Source organism: Primulina tabacum, chromosome 13, assembly GCF_025594145.1.
Source record: "Primulina tabacum isolate GXHZ01 chromosome 13, ASM2559414v2, whole genome shotgun sequence".
Lineage (NCBI taxonomy): Eukaryota > Viridiplantae > Streptophyta > Magnoliopsida > Lamiales > Gesneriaceae > Primulina > Primulina tabacum.
The window spans coordinates 32,408,357-32,428,620 of record NC_134562.1 but is presented as its reverse complement, the minus strand read 5'-3'; the positions used below and the strand labels follow the sequence as shown (position 1 = coordinate 32,428,620).

The 20,264-nt window shown below is 32.5% G+C and overlaps 2 protein-coding genes across 4 annotated transcripts; one reads left to right on the top strand and one right to left on the bottom strand.

Moving 5' to 3' along the window:
* Window positions 1-58: 58 nt before the first annotated feature.
* Window positions 59-6,358, bottom strand: LOC142523308 (kinesin-like protein KIN-14L). Its single transcript, XM_075627057.1, has 20 exons — window positions 6,222-6,358; window positions 6,024-6,104; window positions 5,507-5,664; window positions 5,263-5,409; window positions 4,926-5,178; window positions 4,637-4,728; window positions 4,475-4,546; window positions 4,009-4,110; window positions 3,747-3,821; window positions 3,284-3,365; window positions 3,021-3,116; window positions 2,776-2,949; window positions 2,604-2,710; window positions 2,333-2,511; window positions 2,091-2,255; window positions 1,727-1,977; window positions 1,453-1,616; window positions 602-1,329; window positions 320-495; window positions 59-240 (listed from the first exon to the last, which is right to left on the bottom strand). Exons 1-20 carry the CDS (start codon window positions 6,256-6,258, stop codon window positions 161-163), a joined length of 3,219 nt encoding a protein of 1,072 aa, XP_075483172.1. The 5' UTR covers window positions 6,259-6,358; the 3' UTR covers window positions 59-160.
* Window positions 6,359-10,514: 4,156 nt separating this feature from the next.
* LOC142522600 (uncharacterized) lies at window positions 10,515-20,129 on the top strand. 3 transcript variants are annotated; one of them, XR_012814491.1, is made up of 6 exons: window positions 10,515-10,765; window positions 11,149-11,265; window positions 11,899-11,933; window positions 18,106-18,206; window positions 19,649-19,850; window positions 19,969-20,129. XR_012814491.1 is itself a non-coding variant. In XM_075626091.1 (5 exons), exons 1-5 carry the CDS (start codon window positions 10,596-10,598, stop codon window positions 19,733-19,735), a joined length of 510 nt encoding a protein of 169 aa, XP_075482206.1. In that variant the 5' UTR covers window positions 10,515-10,595; the 3' UTR covers window positions 19,736-20,129. The 3 variants fall into 3 exon arrangements, 1 of the variants encoding a protein (XP_075482206.1); XR_012814490.1 differs by having other exon boundaries at window positions 19,649-19,862; XM_075626091.1 differs by having other exon boundaries at window positions 19,649-20,129.
* Window positions 20,130-20,264: the final 135 nt, after the last annotated feature.

Sequence of the window (20,264 nt, the reverse complement as noted above, 5' to 3'; positions counted from 1 at the left end):
CAAGTGAATTTTTATTTTTATTTTTATTTGGACAAATATATGATTATTAGACATAATATCTTGTCTTTGTCGATGAAGATTCATTCAAGTTCAGCAAAAACTATATATGTCCTAGATCAATGGCAGGAAAGATTACCCTGCAAAAGAATCCTAAATAAACCTATAGCCAACGTTTTGTTAACTTTTCTGAAGCTCGAATTTGAGGTGGTGGTGTCTTGCCATTCCTATTTTCATTTCCATCTGCATAAAGGTGAAGAATATTCAGATCACAGTTAAAATGGATTTACAAGTGTAAAGATGATGTGCTATTTTCACTTACAAGAGTTAACTGAAACGCCTCCTAGCGAAGTTCTCCTAGACCTTTCGGGTGGTTGAATGCTGGTTAATGACTGTCTCGTGATGACCCTTGCACTAGATGGAACCGGAGATTTTGCATCAGGTTTGAGGCTAGTTGTATTCAATGGTGATGTTACTTCTGTTTGCTTCGGTTGGTTCCTGTAATTTGAATAATGTACAAAAATCCTCAGTTGCATATACGTTTTAATATGAAACTATGCTATGCTGGGGAAACATGCCTACTATGCTGGGGAAACATGCCTACCTCTTCTCTGACCCATTAATTAATTTTCGGATAGAACGCAGAGATTGCTTTATTTGAGATCCTTTCCCACGAGCATTACTGATTGAACAAGGAGAAAGTAGGATATGGTCATTTTGAATCACTCTGTGGGCTTCATTTCTAGAACTTGTGTGAGGTTCTGGAGTTTTGGGAAATTGAAAAGATGGCTGAACATTTGCCGTATCAATTCTTAGCACTTGACTTCTGAGGGAGAAATTCGGACTCATGGGAGCCCTTCTAGGTGATAAGTCCAACAAAGATCCATTGACTTTCTTTTGTTTGGGGGACTTTGCAACCAACTTTTCATCTTCGAGCTGACTGTAGTTTTGTGAGCATGTTGGTGTCGTAGGCTTGCTTAAAGCTGCTTTTGGTGATTTCATCTGATCCAAATCTTTCTGCGCATTTCTTGGCCCTTCAATACTTAATCTTCGTGAACGAGGTTTCATGGACTTTCCATCTTCGACGTGACCGTAGTATTGTGAGCATGTTACATCAGGTGTTGTGGGCTTGCTTATCAGTCTTGGTGAACTTATCTCGTGAGGATCTTTTTTCTGGGTATTTCTTGGCCCTTCAATGCTTAATCTTCTGGTACATGGTGGTGTTCGCTCTACCATTTGTTTAGGCAAAGGTGATCTTACTGCCTCCTTTGGTTTAGTACTCCGAGGAGTTCGTAGTTCCTTGTTGGCCAATGCTTTCCTGAGGTTCTCAATCTATCAAAATTAAGGCAATAAATAAGACTTTGTTTCAACAGCTGATAGGTGCAAAAGATAATTTGTCACAAACTGCAATTATCTGATACTTTCTTAATTAGAAGCCAGTTAAACTTTCAGTACCTGTAATTTAAGATCTAATACTTCACTGCTTTCTTTATTTGCACGCGCAGCACCAAGTTCTACTGTTGAGACCCTCTGGGCGAACTTTAAAGTACTCATTGTCTCTTCAAAAGAATCTCCCTCAGGGCTCACATGAGCAAACATCAATGTTTTTGCATTTCCTCCTGCCATGAAACTACACTGAGCGTACTAGGAAAATAACGAGTTTAAAGAGTAAAATCTTCCTACATGAAACAAAAGGAACAGATTTTACCATAAGTTACAATTTATATACCTAAAGAATTCTGCAGAAGTAAAGTGAGCTTGCTATTTCTGTAAGGAATATAAGAATTCTTTTGTGCCAAAGCTGTGATAACATCTCCTAAACATGAAAGAGATTTATTTATATATTGAGTCTCTTCGAGTGAGTAACCGGCAACTTCTGATTTGTCAACCCGTTCACTGCCTGCAAGATCCACCAAGTGGAGGCAACTACTAACTGTGGTTCCAGATATATCTTTTCCATGCACATGTATAGTAAGTACACTGCAAGAAACAAAAAGAAAAGGTTTCGTTAGTTCCATTTTCAAGTTGAAAATTGGGGAACAAGGAAATAAGATGTAGTTTTAACAGCATAAGTTACAATTGTTGAATTTTACCTGTGTGAACGACTACTTCGAATGTTAATGACAGTGGAACCAACTGTACGGTTCACTTCACTGAGTTTCATTAGGTTGATGACATCATTAAAGGATTTCACAATATGCAATGAAGCACTGGGCAGAGCCAATCCATTGTTAGTGACACTACTCTGGATGTCTAATGTACTAACCAATTAAGGAATAAAACACAAAATGAAAAGCTGATAATTGAAAGCAGAATTTTATCTGTGAAAGGATATTTAGTAGTGGAAGAATCTTCCATAAGAAGGTCATGAACTTGTTCGTTATATATCTCGACCATTTGTACTTGAATCTCATATTTTGTGATGTCCTTTCTTTGGACAGATAATTCAAAAAGATCATTAAGAGCTGAATAACTGATTCCCGACTCCATCGTTGATCCACCAGAAGAACCACACTGTCGACAGACATTTACTAAGTTAACTATTTCAACAAAGATAAATATAGACCTGTTTGTTTAGATGGCCTGATACAATAGAAAAAACTTACCATAGTATATGTTTTTCCCGATCCAGTTTGACCATAAACGAGAATGCAGACGTTGTAACCATCCATAACAGAAGTAATGAGAGGTTGAGTGTCCCTGTACACCTCATCTGAAAAGTTAAAAGTAAATATCAGCAAAATAATTTAAGAGAGAGCCTTCGAGTATATGGATTACCTTGAGTAGATGTTGGACCAAAAACACGATTAAATTGGAAAGTTCTCATTCCATCTTCGTGGGGTTTCATTGGGTCAACAACAACTAGAGAGCCATCTCTACCAACAAAATCTATAATGTTTTGCGCTTCAGGATTAAGTACAGGCCTAATCCTGCAGTAAACTCGAATATTTCCTGAAAAAAAAAAACTTAATTCTGAAAAGGCTCCAATCGAACATGTCTAAATGAATCAAATAATAACAAACCTTTTAGATCCTGCACCATGTTGTATAGATTCCTGTTCTCTTTTACAACCTTATGATAAGCAAGGGCATCAGCAGTCATTTCAAGCACATGATCTCCTGCAAACCATAAAAATGCCCACCGCAACATGAAATAAGAGATCAAGTCAAGTCTTGTCATTACTAAAAAGTTTTCCAGAAAGAGCATTTGTTCATATTTTGTTTCATCCCATTGCTAGACCAAAAGCACAATAAAAACTATTGACCATCTCAGAAAAGAATCTTACCGAATTGTTTTAAATCATTTTGAAGCTGTGATTGCAGGCTCTGAAACTCTTGCTTGGCGTTTGCCAACAACAATTTAACATTCTGCAATCCAAAAAACAAAAAACTACTCTGTGACGTCAAATTTTACAAGCTGAAGATTGTATATAGTACACATCCTTTCCTGCAAACAGAATCTTCTGTTACATGTGATAAAAAAAATGAAAGTTCATTGTGATTACAGTAGCCAAATCTTCTGACCCTTGTTGCCGATAAATGTCCCTCAGAAAGTCATTTCTTCAAGTTTAACGACCAAAGAATCGTGAAAATCAAACCAAACTCATAGAAAGATAGGCAACCATGATCGATGTCATCAAGAAAATCACAAATAACATCTTAAAGGATGGATATCCCAGGATGGGGATAAGTACCTAATTACTTTGTCATAATAGCTAAAGCAGAAACAAAATTGCAACAAAAACTTACCAAAAGTTTCTTTTCTTGCTGCTTAACTAGATTCCAGTGGTTGCAGTTACCCTTCTTTAAGCATGCTCTGCAACACTATAAAGCATACATTTTGTAATTCTTATGCCACATGTATCATTATTTCAGCTTCCTAATAATTGTATAGAACATTAAGAAAATTCCATAAAGTCATCAAAAGATTGTCATCCAGCTAACTCAAAGGATTTAAATATTTTCAATCAATTTTGCTCGTATGATTCTAATATACCGGCAGAAAAAATACCTTTCTTTTCTCTAGATTCGACAAATTCGCTTGGGGAACAACTGTTGAATGCTTTAGTGAGAGGCTTATTTCTCTTAAGTGATCCAATAAAGCCGATTTAAACTGTTTAGGGACACGAGGAAGCCACAGTTGTCAACTTACATTAAGTAATAAATAGAAAATACGTAGAATACGTTCACGGTTCACTACTTTAATCCGAAATGTATTGGCGGTGACAGCAGAATTAAGAAGGAATACTATTTCTACAATAACGGATAACACATTTGATAAGAAGGTTGCATAACTACAAAAATGACCAGTGATTTCCATATTCTGTACTGAAATTTGCATAAAATGAGAATGTTAAAAGTCTGATGGCATATTTTTCAAGCATGCATGTTACTAACTACCCCAGAGACAGACAATATCGCTTCACGTCTAAATAAAGATATGGTTGTCATGTCTTTTCTCCATAAATATGACTCACCTTTGGGAATGTTCTCTGCAGCTGCTCGTCCAAGCAACTCCATAGGATCTCACCGAACAATTTGACTGACTTCTACTTACACAATCAATAGTGAAATGTGAACAAAATTGCGCATTAAAATTCTTTTCAAGAAACACATGACAAAGAAAGGTATATATATACCGCATTTCCAACATGAAAACAAGCAAGCTGGTTGTTGTCCATGTTCTCCTTTGTGTCAACCATTCTTTCAACAAAGACCTTCATAATTTTGTCTGAAAAATGAATAGTTCAACAGTGGATGTAAAACATGGGGAAAACTGCTAGATAAATCAGTTGATGGATTCCCAATTATTTCCAGTGTCAATTAATCTTTTTTCTAAACCAGAATAAATGCTAACCTCATTACCCATTGGTAATGTGTCATACATGTGAAACTTCTTAACCGTGGCGCGTAAACTGATAAAACTACCTTCGAGATTCTTCATTTCATTTTCTGTTGGCATTGATTTGTGGTTCCCTTCTAACATGTCTAATCGCCTGGAACTTTCGTTGGTAAACATGCCAGGGGATCGTGCATGCATCCCTGTGGAATGCATGACCAGAGGAGATCTTGGTGGCTTATAAAATCCATTACCTCCAGTCATTTGTTTCCATTCATGGTAATCTTTTAGTGCCAAAATGCAATCCACAACCTTAGTTGATGAGCTCTTTTCCAAATTGTCCTAACCACATTTAATACAATATTGATCACATGATTTACCCAATTTATATTAATTTTGATTCAATAAAAGGGACTTCCATCTTACCCTTTCGAAAATAGAAGCTTCAAAAACAGGAAGCTTAAGCTCTTGCAAGGTGACTATGAAGTTCCGAATATTCTCAAAGTATTGATAAGCTGGCAATGGCTGGGAATCCCATGGGAGTGACTGAGAAGAGTAGTGTGCTTCTATAATCTGCAACATTAGTCCTTATTGAATCACATGTAACCAAAACGAACTATCTTATATATATATGCAGACAAACTCATCCATTTCTTAGCATAAATGTTACCTTTGGAACAGAACCAGGTTGAATTTTGTTAATTATGTTGCAAAGAATTAAACCATTTCTCAAGCAAGAAATGAACTCTTTCTCTGATGGCTGGTCAGGTATTCCAAGGGGCCCCACTAGGCAATCAAGCCAATGGGTAGCTTGATATCGTCTCAAAGCTATGAATTAATTGAGTTACCATGAAAACATAATTAGCTCTCCAGATTATGAATTACTCTTTAAGAAATTAAAGCACAATCACACACAGAGGACTGAATAGATATCTCACATAAGTTTCAAAAACTTAAATGTTTAAGAACAAAAGCACTTCCTCTCTCGCTCGCATTACAACACACGAGAAAATCGAAATAAATGAATTACACAAACATATATACCAACATATTCCCTGTTTCTGGAATCTTGATACAAATAAAATGCAAGATGACCAAAGAATTCCACGACGCCGGCGACGAAAAAAACAAACAAATCACCCATGCATGCGTCATTTTTTCAAGAACCAACAACTGATCATGTATACCTGCTTCTTCAGCTTTTCTCGATCCAAAGTTCAACACATCCACTCTTTGCGTTCTCGCCAAGTCCTCCATTAATCTGAAACCTTAAAAATCATTGATACGAAAAGCCCATTAAGCCAACTATTCTTGATCATGTATGAACTTCAGTATATGATAGTATAATATGATATAATCAATGAAGAAAATATATATGAACATACTTGAAAGATTTTTTCTATAACTGCGACTGGAATACATAGAAAGAAAGCAATTCACTAAGAGATTTCCTTATATGCATCAAAGAAAGAGAGTAATTTCGTGATTGAAAAATGGAATCCATTAAAATAGTGGACTGACTCAGTGACTGGGTTAATTTGTTGGGTTAAAAATAAATGTGCATTTATTAATTCAGGCTTGGATCCGAACCTGGAGGCTCCGGGGATGTCCTTTTATTTGAATTCAAATTCGAGATACATTTAGGCTAGGCTTGTAAACGAATCGAGTTGAGTCATGAGTTTTTTAAGTCAATTCGAAAAATATTTTATAGCATAACATGTATATGGCTAATATTAATAGATACTAACCTACCAAAAAATAAGGATCGTCAGGTAATATTTTTGTGTTTAATTTATCACGGATTCCACCATTGTATCTTTGGAAACAATTGTTCAAGTGTTGATCCCTCAATCACGGTGGACAAGAGAAATAAGGGAAATCATAATTTGTTGAGATTTTAATGAATGAAACTGCATGCCAAAAAGCAATTAAAACTTTTTGTATATACTTCAAGATTGGAAGAAGTGGCGGTAGACAAGATGTTTCATTAACTTTTTACAATATGAACCAAGTATGCCCCAATCTTCTACTGATGTCCCTTCTGGATTTCAAAAATTGGAACTATACTGAACGTATTTCCTCAAGATTGATTCAAGATTTCAAGGTTAAATAAATTAAATAACTTGATGCGATCAGATTGGATAAAATGATGCACTCGTGCGCGCAAAGAACAATATCGAGCCATTTTTTTAAATAAATCCTTGCACCTATGGAAAAATAAATAAGCGCTTAACCAACCTATTACATTTTTTAAAAAGCTCTACTCTACATCCTTCTTGAATTAACCTTACTTCCTAAATGATTGTTTGTTTAACTAATGACCAAACAAATGTAACATATTTATTACCTACCCAAAGTGAAAATACAACAATTATAAAATTATAGAGTGCCCGTCAAGTTCACTAATAAACATCATATTGAGCTCCTAAAAATTCCACGAACACAGTATCTTAATTTACAAGTATATATTTATTGATATTTTCAGTTCGCTTTGAGCGTCGCTCACTTGAGAAATTGCAATGTGAGTATCAATGAAGAAAATATATATGAACGTAGATATTTTCCTACAAGGAAAGAAAACAATGGCTACCAAAATTTCCTTATATGCATCACAGAAAGAGAGTAATTTCGTGATCAATCCATTGAAATAGTGGACTGATTGTGGCTTGGTTTATTATTAATAAATAAATGTGTATTTATCAAATCAGGCTTGGATCCGAACCTGGAGCTCGGGGAATGTAACGTAAACTTCCGCTGATTTGAATTCAAATTTGCTATACATTTGGGCTGGTTGGGCTCGAACATTATTTGGGCTTTGAGATTCAAATCATAAAAAATTAAACAAATAATTTCATCATTAACTTTTTTTTCTTTTACCTATTTTATATTAATGTAATTAGCTGGACAGATTATCACGTGAACTTGAAATTTATCATAATTTCGCATAAAACATTAAATAAAAATCTAATTGTGGATTTAAAGTTTATGATATTGCTTCTTTAATACTACAAAAATACATTTGAATAAATTTGAAATTCAGAGATTTGAATCCAAACGCAATCTAAAAGAATTTGGATATGCTTTCCGAATGCATTAGTTATTATTATACATGAAAGCAAGTCGTCCATCAGAAGGCTTCGAATGCGTTTATTACCAAATTTGATCGAATGCAAGCTAATTAGTTTACATGGAAATACATATATGTTAAATGTCAGCGTCGATGATTCATCTCATGGTGATGTTAAATTATTTTTTATATTTAAATATTAATTTTCAATTTTATTAAAATATGGATAATTAAAAAAAATACACATAATTAAAATATAAAATATTGCAAAAAAAAAAAATACATGAAATAAATATTTTTTGAAAAACTAATTACAAATAATTAAAGCAAATTACCGACGAACTTGATAAATTAATGTCTAAATCTATTACGAAGAATTGGTTATTGTATCTTCGTAAAATAATTATTTTGTATATCATTCATGTTTGGATCATTAATATCTTTCACCATGATCTGATTTCATGCTCAATCTCCTTCATTTCATATTATTTCTCCTTCACCTTCTCTCTCATTGCTTGTTTCCTCTCTTTCATTTCCCACCTCCGCTTCTCTGTTTCATACTTCATTATTGTTCTTTATTTTGCCTCTGCATAATACTCTCTTGCTATAGTCATATTCACATACTCAATTTCATAAATTTTGCAATATCATCTCGCATTTTTGTTTTCGATTCAGCTATTTTCATGCTCCCTTTGAACGCCTTTCTTCTTGTTGGTGTAATGGTTTTGATCATTTCCTACATGCCATATTCTTCATCAACGGTGGATGTATCATTTGGTCTAGAGAAAGGAGACGAAGATTATTCACCATCAATATTCTTCAAATTTTTTGTCGCATTTGTCGGAACTTCTTCGAATTTGTTAAACGACCATGACCTCCATTTTGGTTGATCCCTCAAAACTAACCAAGCTTTTTGTCGGACCATGAACTTTCATAATCTTGCTCAAATATTGTTTGATCTTGAGCAAACTAAAAAATATGCATTTAAGAATTTGTTAAGTTTTAGTTAAACTAAAAATATTATGTTAAAAATATTAAGATCGCGTTCATTCAAATGACGTTCCACTTTGGTTGAGAGCTTCTGGTTCGCTTAGTTTGTTTTAGAAAACGAAAAGTCTTTTGCAACATCTGTGAAATGTTGGCGGCGCATGTTATATTTTGTACGAATTTTTCATCCCCTTGGCAACTCGTGGTTATATTATTTTTCAACCAATTCTCAGAAACTGTAGTTGCTTTGGTCATTTCCAAATGTCGGATTGATAGAAGCATTGCATCATGTCTTTAGAAGGCATTCATCTTCATCTTTCCATCGATGTTTCTTAGTGATGGATTCACCCTCATCAGTCACAACAATGGCTTTATTCTTTTTCATTTTTGATTTAAAAAGATATTTCAAAAATATAAAGGGAGATAATTCATTTGGATTTTGGGAGAATTGAGCTTGGTTCAACATATGACTTAACATTTAGTCGTCCGTACATTGAGATTAGGAAATATCAATCCATTGGTAAATGAATCGATAAAAATTTGGTGTTGGAGAATTGAGATCATCATTGTTCCGTGAATCCATTTTCGTATTTCGATTGATAAAATAAAAATAATAACAAATCTTTCTTTTTATTTTATAAAGTTGGAATATGTTGTAATTTTTGAAGGCATAATGAAGTAAATTTATAAAAGATTGAAGAATATAGACGCTACAAGCCGTTAGGGATATTTATCATTTTTTATATTTTTAAATATATTTTGTAATAATTTTCTTTTTTTAATTTGTTTCAAAGGCTCTACAACGGCCAAGTTATTCCAACCATTCTTTTAATTTTTGTTAATTTTTGTTATTAATTATGTAATTATTACAATTAAAAAAAAGAATTCTACTATAATCAGGATAAAAACCACGAATAAAATGTAAATGATTTCACTATAATATTTTATGAGCTGCAACCTCTCAATGTGTATTAAAAAAGAACGTTCATTCTTTTAATACATGAAAACAAAAATCTCAAAAATGCTACAGAACTGAACATTCGAATTATATGAATGATATGAAATGAAAGAACTCAAACGTGATTATCTGAAATTTAGAATGATGCATCAATTTATATATGCATTTTTCAATTTGAACATTAAAGTTGCATGCAAATTTTCAGCACAACAAATTGTCAAATCCAACTTCTCCGCTACACAATCATGAAAATTACGGCATACTTCCAACCACCATTGATGTAGACGAAATGCATTCAATGCATTTCATATTTCTCCCACTCGAATATTTAATTGAGCATCAAGATTCAAGCACATCTCCATAGCTAGATTTGGCTAAACAATATTCTAGAACTCGATGATATTAATCAGTGATAGGATTCTTCTTAATGTTTAAATCTCTTTTAACAAAAGAAAAAAATGGCTGGTTAATATTGTTTGGGCCGTTGTTAGTTGCAAGAATTCTTTGACAAATGTTGGATAATGGAAGTTCAAACATAATAGAGGAGGTTTGAATGGGCCTCTGGGTTGATCTGGGCTTCAATTTGGGCCTTCTCAACCTCAGCCCAATAATCTTTCAAATAATACAACATTTTTTATTATTATAAATTTTGTTTTCGGTTTGTAAGTCAGAGAATGTAAAGCCAAGGAATTATCTTTCGAGTTGAATTTTTATCATTTGGCCGAGGGAACTAGATATCGCCGGAAGATGGCGGCGAGACAAAAAGTGGCGGCGGCGCTACCGACGCTGATGCAAGCTTTACGGAAAGAAGCACCTCCGCGAAGGCATATGTTACCGTCACTGAGAAGAGCTTTCTCCATCTATGATCAGATAAATCTCATCGATAAAGTACCCGAAGACCAGCTCCGCTTCCAAGAGTAGGCATCTGTCTTTGTCTGCATGCTTATTTATTTCGTGTATAATGTTCAAAAGACCCTGGCGACCAAAACATTTGAGGCTATGCACTTATGCTTATACACCTCGGACAATTTTAGATATAAACATGGGAGAGGTGGAAAGATTGAGGCAAAATTTGAATTTTTGATGTATAATAGCTTGGAATCATCATATTGTTACAAAATTAAGTTTCACTTGATTCAAGATTACTGCTTTTCATCTCATCGATAAGTCCGTTACAATTTATATTTGCTTGGCAAGCTCGGTAAGACTGAATAGGTTGAGGAAAGAAGTACGTCTAAGAAGCATATTGAACGAGGTGCTGATTCCTTCTGTCTTGTTGTGTTTTCTCGTGGTTTCACAGAATTGATGATTCTGGATTCAAAGTTAACGGTGTTAAGTATGAAGGTAGCTTGATTTGTATGGGGAACTTTGTCATGTCTTGGACCCCAAAGAAATTCTCAGATATCACTTCTGAAAGGTACTTTTTCTCTCTAAATTTCAATCAACACATGTTTTGTTTTTTGGTATAGGATTTAGTTTCTTAAAGATGTGTAGTTTCATCAGTACTCACTTACTCAATAAAGTTGTCTTGTCTATCAAATTAGAATTTTGAGTTTTGGATGGTTTGATAGTGTCGAATGACTATCATAACATCCATTTCATATGGAAAAGTTCCATGCCTAGAAGCAGGAATAGTTTGTCTTTTATTAAACCTTAGCAATTCTGCTGAGGCAGATTGGCCAATTGGAAACTGTGTCTCTATTTCTTGAGAGATGACTGTTAAATCGCGATGTTGGAAAAAGGAAAAAAGATGTTTCTGAGTTTTGATGAGTTTAATTAATAGATATTGACTTTTCTGTCTGGTATTATGTGCTGTAAACCAAGTGTTGTTTTCTCAATTATTCTCTGAAATTCAATATTTAGGCTTCTTAACTCTACAATGGGGACAATGGAATTTTTTATGTTAAATGTTGTAAACATTGGATTTCACAGCTGTGCTAGATGAAATTCTTTTCCAAATCTTACTATCCATGATAATAAATGTTCTATTTATGGGTTCTTTCAAAACTCAGTTTTCTTAATGACCTAGTTTTCTGTGATTTTTCAACAGTTTGTCTATTTTCCAGACTGTGCAGCCAATACCAGGTGAGAAATCTTACAATAGTTTTTTATTAAGATGAATGTAAGCCTTATTGCCATAATTTTTTTGATTCGATACACATTAATGCATGTTATAAATGACTTTTAAACCAATTTGTGAATGAATAGGATTATTAAATCTATAGAAACATGACTATGTGCTGAGCAAATTTTAAAGGTCATATTAGCTCCTATAATCAAGGTCATGATATCTGTAGAATGGAAACTAATCAACTATGATATGATTGAATCACAAATCTAAGGTGAACTAAAACAGATCTGGCTGCATGTCTTTTAGATCCAACTGTTGTCTCCCTTGGTTGCTATTGACTGAATTCAAATGAAATAAAATAGACGTTGACAGTTGAAAATGTGTATCTGCTCAGATTTTCAAATGTAGGCCAATTAGGTTGGTAAAATGTGCTTCTCGTATATGAATCTCGTGAGAATGAGATAGTATCACTAGGGAGAAGTGACGGGGCCAGGATTATTGGTTAATGCATAGAACAAAATAAACCAAAAAGCACTTGGAACTGGTTAATTGCATATGTTTGAACATTTGCTGCAGTAGATTCAAATAATTGCATTTGACTTGCCTGAAGAAATGTGAATGAGGGTTGTTGATATGAGTTTTATGCTGTGTTATCAAATATATGATAGAATTTTTATAGGACGACGAATTAGGTACTGTAAATGTTGTGGGAGACTGTTGCACTTTTATGTATCATTAGATGTCAAGAAGTTAGGCTTGTGTCATACCGTCTAAAACACCTCATGTAGTCAGTCCACTCTCCTCAGCTAAAGGCAACACATGAACTTCACCTTTTGAATCTCTTGAAGTTGAGAATAAACTATGGTGTTGTATAAGTAGTTCTTTGTCAAGAAATTTTGGACCAATACTTAAACTCAGGGGCGAAACTTAATAGGGGCCCTCTTATAGGCTCAGCCTGAGATCCCAGATATTATTATAGCCATAGGGCTTCAGCCCACTATCCCCCGCTGTCCAGTTTAGTTTTTTTGCGTTGATTTGGGGAATTATATGAAGTTATTGGTATTGTTCCCCGTGGTAAGTGTGTTCACTTCAAGAACTCGAAGTGTGTTTGTCTCTTTCTATTTGTCAATCAAGTTTGGAGTTTTCATGCAATGTTGTTTTTGGATTTTATTGATGTTGGGATTTAGTTTTTGAGTTGTATTGCAAGATTTTGTTGGAATCTCTATTTATTAACTTATGTTTAGTCTTACTAATTTTGTTTACATGTTCTGAATTTGTTCAATGCCCTAGATAATACTTATCTATTCCGGCATTGATAGGTTATGCGGTTTGCATCAACATAGTTTAAGAGAGAATTTATTGTGGCACCTAACATGTTTGAACAAATGACCAAATGAAAATTTGTTGTGGGAAGTAATTACATGGACTTTCAATCTTTCTTTTCTTCCCAATTTGTTGGTCTAGTATTTATCCTAATAGATTAACATGGGAGGTAGCCGTATGTATCATGGATAGAATGCCAAATGAGTCATTTTATTGATTTTAAAGAAATATTGCCAATATAAAATATTTAAACTCAAGTCTATCAATCTATAATAAGAGACTATTTGGGAGAGATCTAAGAAGCACTTCCTGGATTCTAGCTGGGTGGAAGTGTTTTGGGACGTTTGTAAAAACCGGCTTCTGCTTCAACTTATAACTTTTAACCAAAAACTAGAATCGAGATTGAGACGTTTTTTTTCTGCTTCTACTTTTTGTTAATGGTTTAGAGTTACAATTTAATATTTGAATTGTTAAAAATTTATCGCATTCCACAATTACTCTCAATTTTTATAAATATTTTTGGAGATTTTTTAAAATGTCAAATTTTATTTATATATTAGTTTTTAAGTGTTTCCAATTAAATTCATAAAATTCAAAATCATATTTTATTACAAACATTTTATATTTAAAAATCATTTTTTATAATTTACATTTCCAGATTTATTTATTTTTACATATTTTGTGTATTTATACAATTTTTTCATTTGTTTTTTTTATTTTTATTAAATCTTATATAAATTTTCAAGCATATGTTATAAAGGGATAAATTAATTTTGATATAAAATATTCAAAATTTAATAATAATTATATAAATATATTATTGACGGTGTGAGTACAAAAATTTAGATAATTAAAAAAGGTAAATGTTATGTAAATCAAGGATATTGTTGTAATTTTACAAAAAAAAATAAGCTTGGAAATAATTTTCTCCAAACACTCATACTTTAGCCTTTATTAGCTTTAAGATTTTATTTCCAAATGCTCCCTACTTTTGCTTCTCACATACTTTCAAAAAATCTCAATAATAATAACTTTAAAATAAACAAAAGTTATCCCAAACACTCATACGTGTTTTAGTATTTTTAGATTTTATCATTATTATTTGTAGATTAACTAATTCTTACGTAAAACCATACTCCCAGATTCCGTGTATAGTAAAACATAGTATCATTGAAATCATTTGATTAATTTTAAATTGTTTTACACATTCTTTCATTTATTTTGTTTGTTTATTTGATTGAAATATCGTCCAATCATGGTTTGCTAAATACTTGTTATATTTTGACGCTTCAACTTTTAGTCATTCTTTTTGTTTAAAAAATTTATGATTTGTGTTTAGTTTAGCCCACTTGTGGTCTAAATATTTCGGTGTGACACCACTAGTCCTCACCGACGTTACGTATAGAGATTACATTTTTTTCTCACGGGTTTGGGGTTATGTGGGAAAACCTGAAACGAGGAGGTGGATCCCGAAAAAGAGAGGGTCGGGACAGGTATGAGGGCGATGATGAAATTCGAGGACGGGGATGAGGACGGCAAACCCGTGCCCGGCCCCGTTGTCATCCCTAGTTAGGTACAAGTATTACTTAATATTTTATGAAAACTTTGACTAGTCCTTGTAAACTTAAAATCCCAACAAAATTCTACGTAAACTGTTGAATTCATATAATACCATATATATCTGGGGATTGATATTTGCGCTTTATTATTTTATAAACATACTTCATTTTAATTTTTGTTGTATAAGTTGATAATATTAATTTTTATTGTTTTAAAGTTATTTTGTTAATGACTCTCAATTCCTAAATTAGATTGTCAAAAACTACATATTTCCAAAAACTACTAAAAATGATCATTAAGTTTAATAATATCCATAAGTAAAAAATTAAATACAAATTAAAATTGAAACTATTATAAAATATATTGATTGCTACTTTTATTTCATCTCAGTATATGCATTATTTCTAATTTTTTTTTAAATCAAAATATGTTCCGTGCTTGTTTTAACAATTTATCTTATATTTTCTTACTCTTTTATAAGATAAAAAAACTTTAATTTCTTTCAATTAATAATAATGTCAAATAAAAGATTAACAATCTTAGTATATTAAAATAAAATTTTATTTATCAAATTTATCATTTAAATATTTTGGTAAAATTATTCATTTAAAAAAATCTTACTTTAATTTTTTTTAAAAAAAATCTAGTGTATATTAACAAAAAAGAAATAGAGTTAAAATAATTAACTTTAATTATAAAAAATATGAATTTAATAATTAGAGGGTATATTATATATTTTGTATAAATAATATATAATAATATAAGACCTTAATTTTAATTTCAGATTTTAATTTATTTCACATTTTATTATCAACTTGTTCCATTAAAAATTTTGATACCCCAAAATTATTATATAATTTGAATTTTAAAAATTAGCCAAAATTTTTATACCTTCATTTTTTAACGAGTAGTTTAGTTATTTATTTTTATTATTGTTATTAAAAAAATAAATAAATAAGCCAAGTGGAGTGCATTTAACAAAATATAGAATGTAAATATCATTCTCCTATTCATCAATGTAAATTTTCTCGAATAACTGCAATTATCAACATACATCATAATAATGTAACAGAAATCATCAAAGATCTTAATAGTAATTTATAACGATATATTAAATAATACTAATGATGAATACGTTAGTAGATAAAAGGAGTGATATTATTGATAATAAGAAAGAATTATGAAATAATAAGAAATTAGTGAATAAATAATTGTAAAAATGATATCAATATTATTTTATTTTTTATTTATCTTTCTTATTATTTGTTACTAATTTAATTTCTCGTGTATTTTTATTTGTTTTCTACTCTCTCTATATGTGTGTATTAGTGGAGTTGTAGTCAACTTGGTGGTTCTCATATTTTGGCATAACCAATTCTTTTTTACAATATTTAAAAAAAAAAAACAACTAAAAATGTATAGCAACACAAGTTGCCCCTCCATAGTGAGTGCAAATATATAACAATATGAGTCGCACCTCCTCAGCGACTAACAATGTATAACATGAGCTGTAAAGCACTCCTATAGCAGCTAACAACATATAAAAATGAGTATAAAAACTAGCAGCTAACAACATATAAAAATGAGTATAAAAACACACGTCAATATGTACCAAAACAAAATGGGAATTAAGGTTACAGCTGATTTCAACGTCAAAGGCTCTTTCAATTAGCAAATTATCAACAGGTTATATCAAACGAAGTCATGTATGTTCATGATTTATTTCAATAGCCAATGTATCAATAAATCAACAAGATATTCATTATCGAGAGCGTTTAGGTACAATTCTCCTCAATCCCTTTATTAAGTTCACAAGCGAATTGTTACCTTATTTCAATGGATTACAGTTATACTAATGGTTTGAACAATCATTTTGTGACAATTACAATGCCATGGTCATATTCTTACCTTCCAATTCATTTCAATTTGTAACTTGTCGAATTGTACTATCTAAACAGAAATTAAAATACCATTCCAATTTTTGCAACTTTTAACTATGTTGAACTATCTGACTGAAATCAACTAATGCCAAACAACAAAATCAGCATGTCAATACGAAGCTCATACCTTGAGGTCATCGAATTTGTATTGGATTCGATCACAAGATGACTGGATGGTTGGTATTTTAAAAAATGGAATTCAAAACCTTTGTTCTTACTTTCTTTCTGTAGAATTTTGAATGAGTATGCTGAAGAAATCATATAATTAACACACATATATGCATTTGTTTTTGTATGTGTGTGTATGACACTTGGTCAGGAGGCTGGTGTTTTGCTCTAGCGACTTGGACATTGCCTACAACTTTAGCGGACGGGATGCCAAGAGGGCATCTCACTCGTCAACCCTATAGCCCATTTCCGAAATCCCCCGGGCTGCCCAAGTCCATGTCCTATTTGTGCTATGTCCGTGTAAGTGCATCACTAAGATATAGAGACTAGCTCCTGAAATCCCTCCAGTAGTCCAGTTTCATTTTCTGCACAAACTTTTCGTCCGAATTCAGTACTTATGTCACTTTTAGCTATTCTATTATTAACATGCTCCTCCCAATAAATTTCTAATATATTTTATTTTTCGTTTACTTAGGTTTAAATATTCTGGGCACTACCATTCGCTATTACGCCATTAGTCATGACCATATATATACGAATTTAGAAGATTGCATGGTCTTGGCTGTTGAAAAACAAGATGTATTGTTTGTGCAAAATATTTTTGCTTGTGTCATCATGCACATAAACACAAAAATAAAAATTCATATACGTATAGATCATGAAAAATCTCTTCATGTCCATTTCGATTATGATATCGAAATTCATTTTTGAGTTTTTAATAGCTCCAATTCGAACCTAAACTCTCTCTACATTTTGCGTGAACTGCATTCTAGTTCTCATTTGAGAAAACCTACGTTTGGATAATGATGCAAATAATGCCAAAAGCCGAGATTTTATTCAGCTTAATTATATACGTATAGATCATGAAAAATCTCTTCATGTCCATTTCGATTATGATATCGAAATTCATTTTTGAGTTTTAATAGCTCCAATTCGAACCTAAACTCTCTCTACATTTTGCGTGAACTGCATTCTAGTTCTCATTCGAGAAAACCTACGTTTGGATAATGATGCAAATAATGCCAAAAGCCGAGATTTTATTCAGCTTAATTATAATTATATGTTATTGATTCTCTTTGTATTCATATTGTTTATGATATGCATGGAACCAGGTACTATAAGCTCCTCATATGTTATATCCATTGATTTTTATATTCCTGGTCAGTATACTATTTTTTTTGTCATTTTATCTCAGATATTTTGATTCTTGGATGTGGAAGGCACATTCAAGCAGTTGATCCTAAACTTCGTAGCTTTATCCGTTCTACTGGCATGAAATTAGAAGTGATTGACTCAGTAAGTACTCTCTCTTTCTCTCATCAAACGGTTCTGTTTCTTTTTTCTTGATTTTATACATTTTGATTTACAATACTTGGCGTGATCCCATTCAAGAGCCATCTGATCTAACTGAATGGTATCATCTAATTTTCATTACTTAAAGGAACATGTTATTTTGATTTGCAAGATACACTAGTTTGGACGATGAAATAAACATAGATCGCTTTTGGGTTAGAGAAGTGGATTTGAATAATGATGTCGGAGGAATGGACTCTAGATTACTCAACTAACTGCCTGGTCTTGGTAAAAAATAAGCTAAAATATAGTTTAGAGGATTTCAAGTCCATTATTTGGCAAGCCAAACGAGTTTAGTGGATTTAATCTATAATTTGAAGTCCTGTGATCCTGAAATCTCTCCATCCAAAGCAGTCTGAGGGGCTTGCCCCTTCGGTAATCGGTAATCTGTGCCCCGAGATGCGAAATCTGTAGTAACCAAACAAATGATATTGAGTGGTGGGGTATGTAGCAACAAGAGGCAAAAGAGAGTACCAGATATGTGCCGAATGAACTTGAATAATTCGTGATGTGTTTGATTTGAGCCGTAAATTTTTTATTTAAGTTAAAAATATATATTAGAACCACCATATTGAGAATTGAAAAGGATGTATCGAGATGAAAATGTATTGAAGAGCCTTTCCAAACTGTTTGATTAAGTTGATTGCAACCATGCATATGAGTAGATTTAAGGAGGTGAAGTGTTTCATTCGTAAAGTTGCTAGAAGGATTTGATGATGCTGATTGCTATTTAGGTACAACATCAATCATTTGAGAAAGTTTCAGTGATATCAGTAGTATATATGTTTAGAAAAAAGATTTGAGTCCAAAATTAATTTATCACGAATTATTGAATGTCACCAAAATAATTTGGGGATCATTAATGAGATTTAAATTCCAAATACCGAACAACTAAATATAGAGATTTATGTTGCTTCTCAACTAATTGTAACTAAGATTTGTACGGTAATCGGTGCAAGTAAATATGGTTCTCAAATTTTGTATGCAAATTTTGTGTTTTGTATTTTTCAATATTTCACTGAATTATCAAATCCAATAAATAAAATATATATAAGTTAAGTTGATGCGACACATTCAAGGTTATGAAGTATGGTACAATAGCTTGTACACTGGTTTTGGAGGGGGAAAAAACCCATCTGTTGACTAATTTTTAGATGAGAATGAATAAATTGTAGATGCAATTGGTAAATCACCAGATTAGTTTATCTGGGTCCTCTAATTTATTATGTAGTTGGGGTTAGTGGTAATTTTTATGCTCTTTGTGTGCTTGCTACATGCATACTATAGCAGCAGCTTGATTTGGTTGGATAATAGTTGGAGTCTGTTCTTTTGTTTCTCCTGTTTTCAGATGTGCCTAACATCTTGCTTTGTTCTTGTAAATATAGAGAAATGCTGCCTCAACTTACAATATATTGAATGAAGAAGGAAGAATAGTAGCCGCAGCTCTGCTTCCATATGGAGTTATTTCTTGATACTTCACTGTGTAAGTTATATGTCCTCGGGATCGGAAAACAGTCCAATTTCTTCTCTTTGGAAAGACATCGACAAGTTCTTTTAGTGGCCTTGTGATGTTTTAGTCCAGATAAAGTCAATTTAAGAGTTTGAGATCTGAGATATATCTGGAGATTCATTGGAGAATATTTGGTGGTTGTCTTAGTCCAGATAAAGTCAATGTAAGAGTTTGAGATCTGAGATATATCTGGAGATTCATTGGAGAATATTTGGTGGTTGTCTTAGGTATCATCAACGTCATGAATATCGTTTTATGTACACTTGTAGACGGTGAACCAAGAATTTGTCTAGTACATTTATGTAGGAGATAGTGTTTTAATTCGCGACAGTAAAGAGCTGCAATACTTCTCTCTCTCTCTCGCTGTCCACTCCTCTGATAAATGTCGTTTTGAACATACTTGCGTTCTCTCGATTTCTTAAAAACTCATCATCCTGCGATGTGAGCAGGACACATTTAAGGCGGAAGGAAAAAAACTTAGGACTGTGAAT

Bases quoted from the DNA above. Each gene is read 5' to 3' on its own strand.
- LOC142523308 (XM_075627057.1), bottom strand. From the start codon at position 6,258: ATGTATTCCAGTCGCAGTTATAGAAAAAATCTTTCAA. The intron at 5,179-5,262 runs GTAAGATGGAAG...AAATGTGGTTAG, and splicing joins AAGCTTCTATTTTCGAAAGG to GACAATTTGGAAAAGAGCTC. The intron at 1,978-2,090 runs GTAAAATTCAAC...TGTTTCTTGCAG, and splicing joins CGAAGTAGTCGTTCACACAG to TGTACTTACTATACATGTGC.
- LOC142522600 (XM_075626091.1), top strand. From the start codon at position 10,596: ATGGCGGCGAGACAAAAAGTGGCGGCGGCGCTACCGACGCTGATGCAA. The intron at 10,766-11,148 runs GTAGGCATCTGT...GTGGTTTCACAG, and splicing joins GACCAGCTCCGCTTCCAAGA to AATTGATGATTCTGGATTCA. The intron at 11,266-11,898 runs GTACTTTTTCTC...ATTTTTCAACAG, and splicing joins TCAGATATCACTTCTGAAAG to TTTGTCTATTTTCCAGACTG.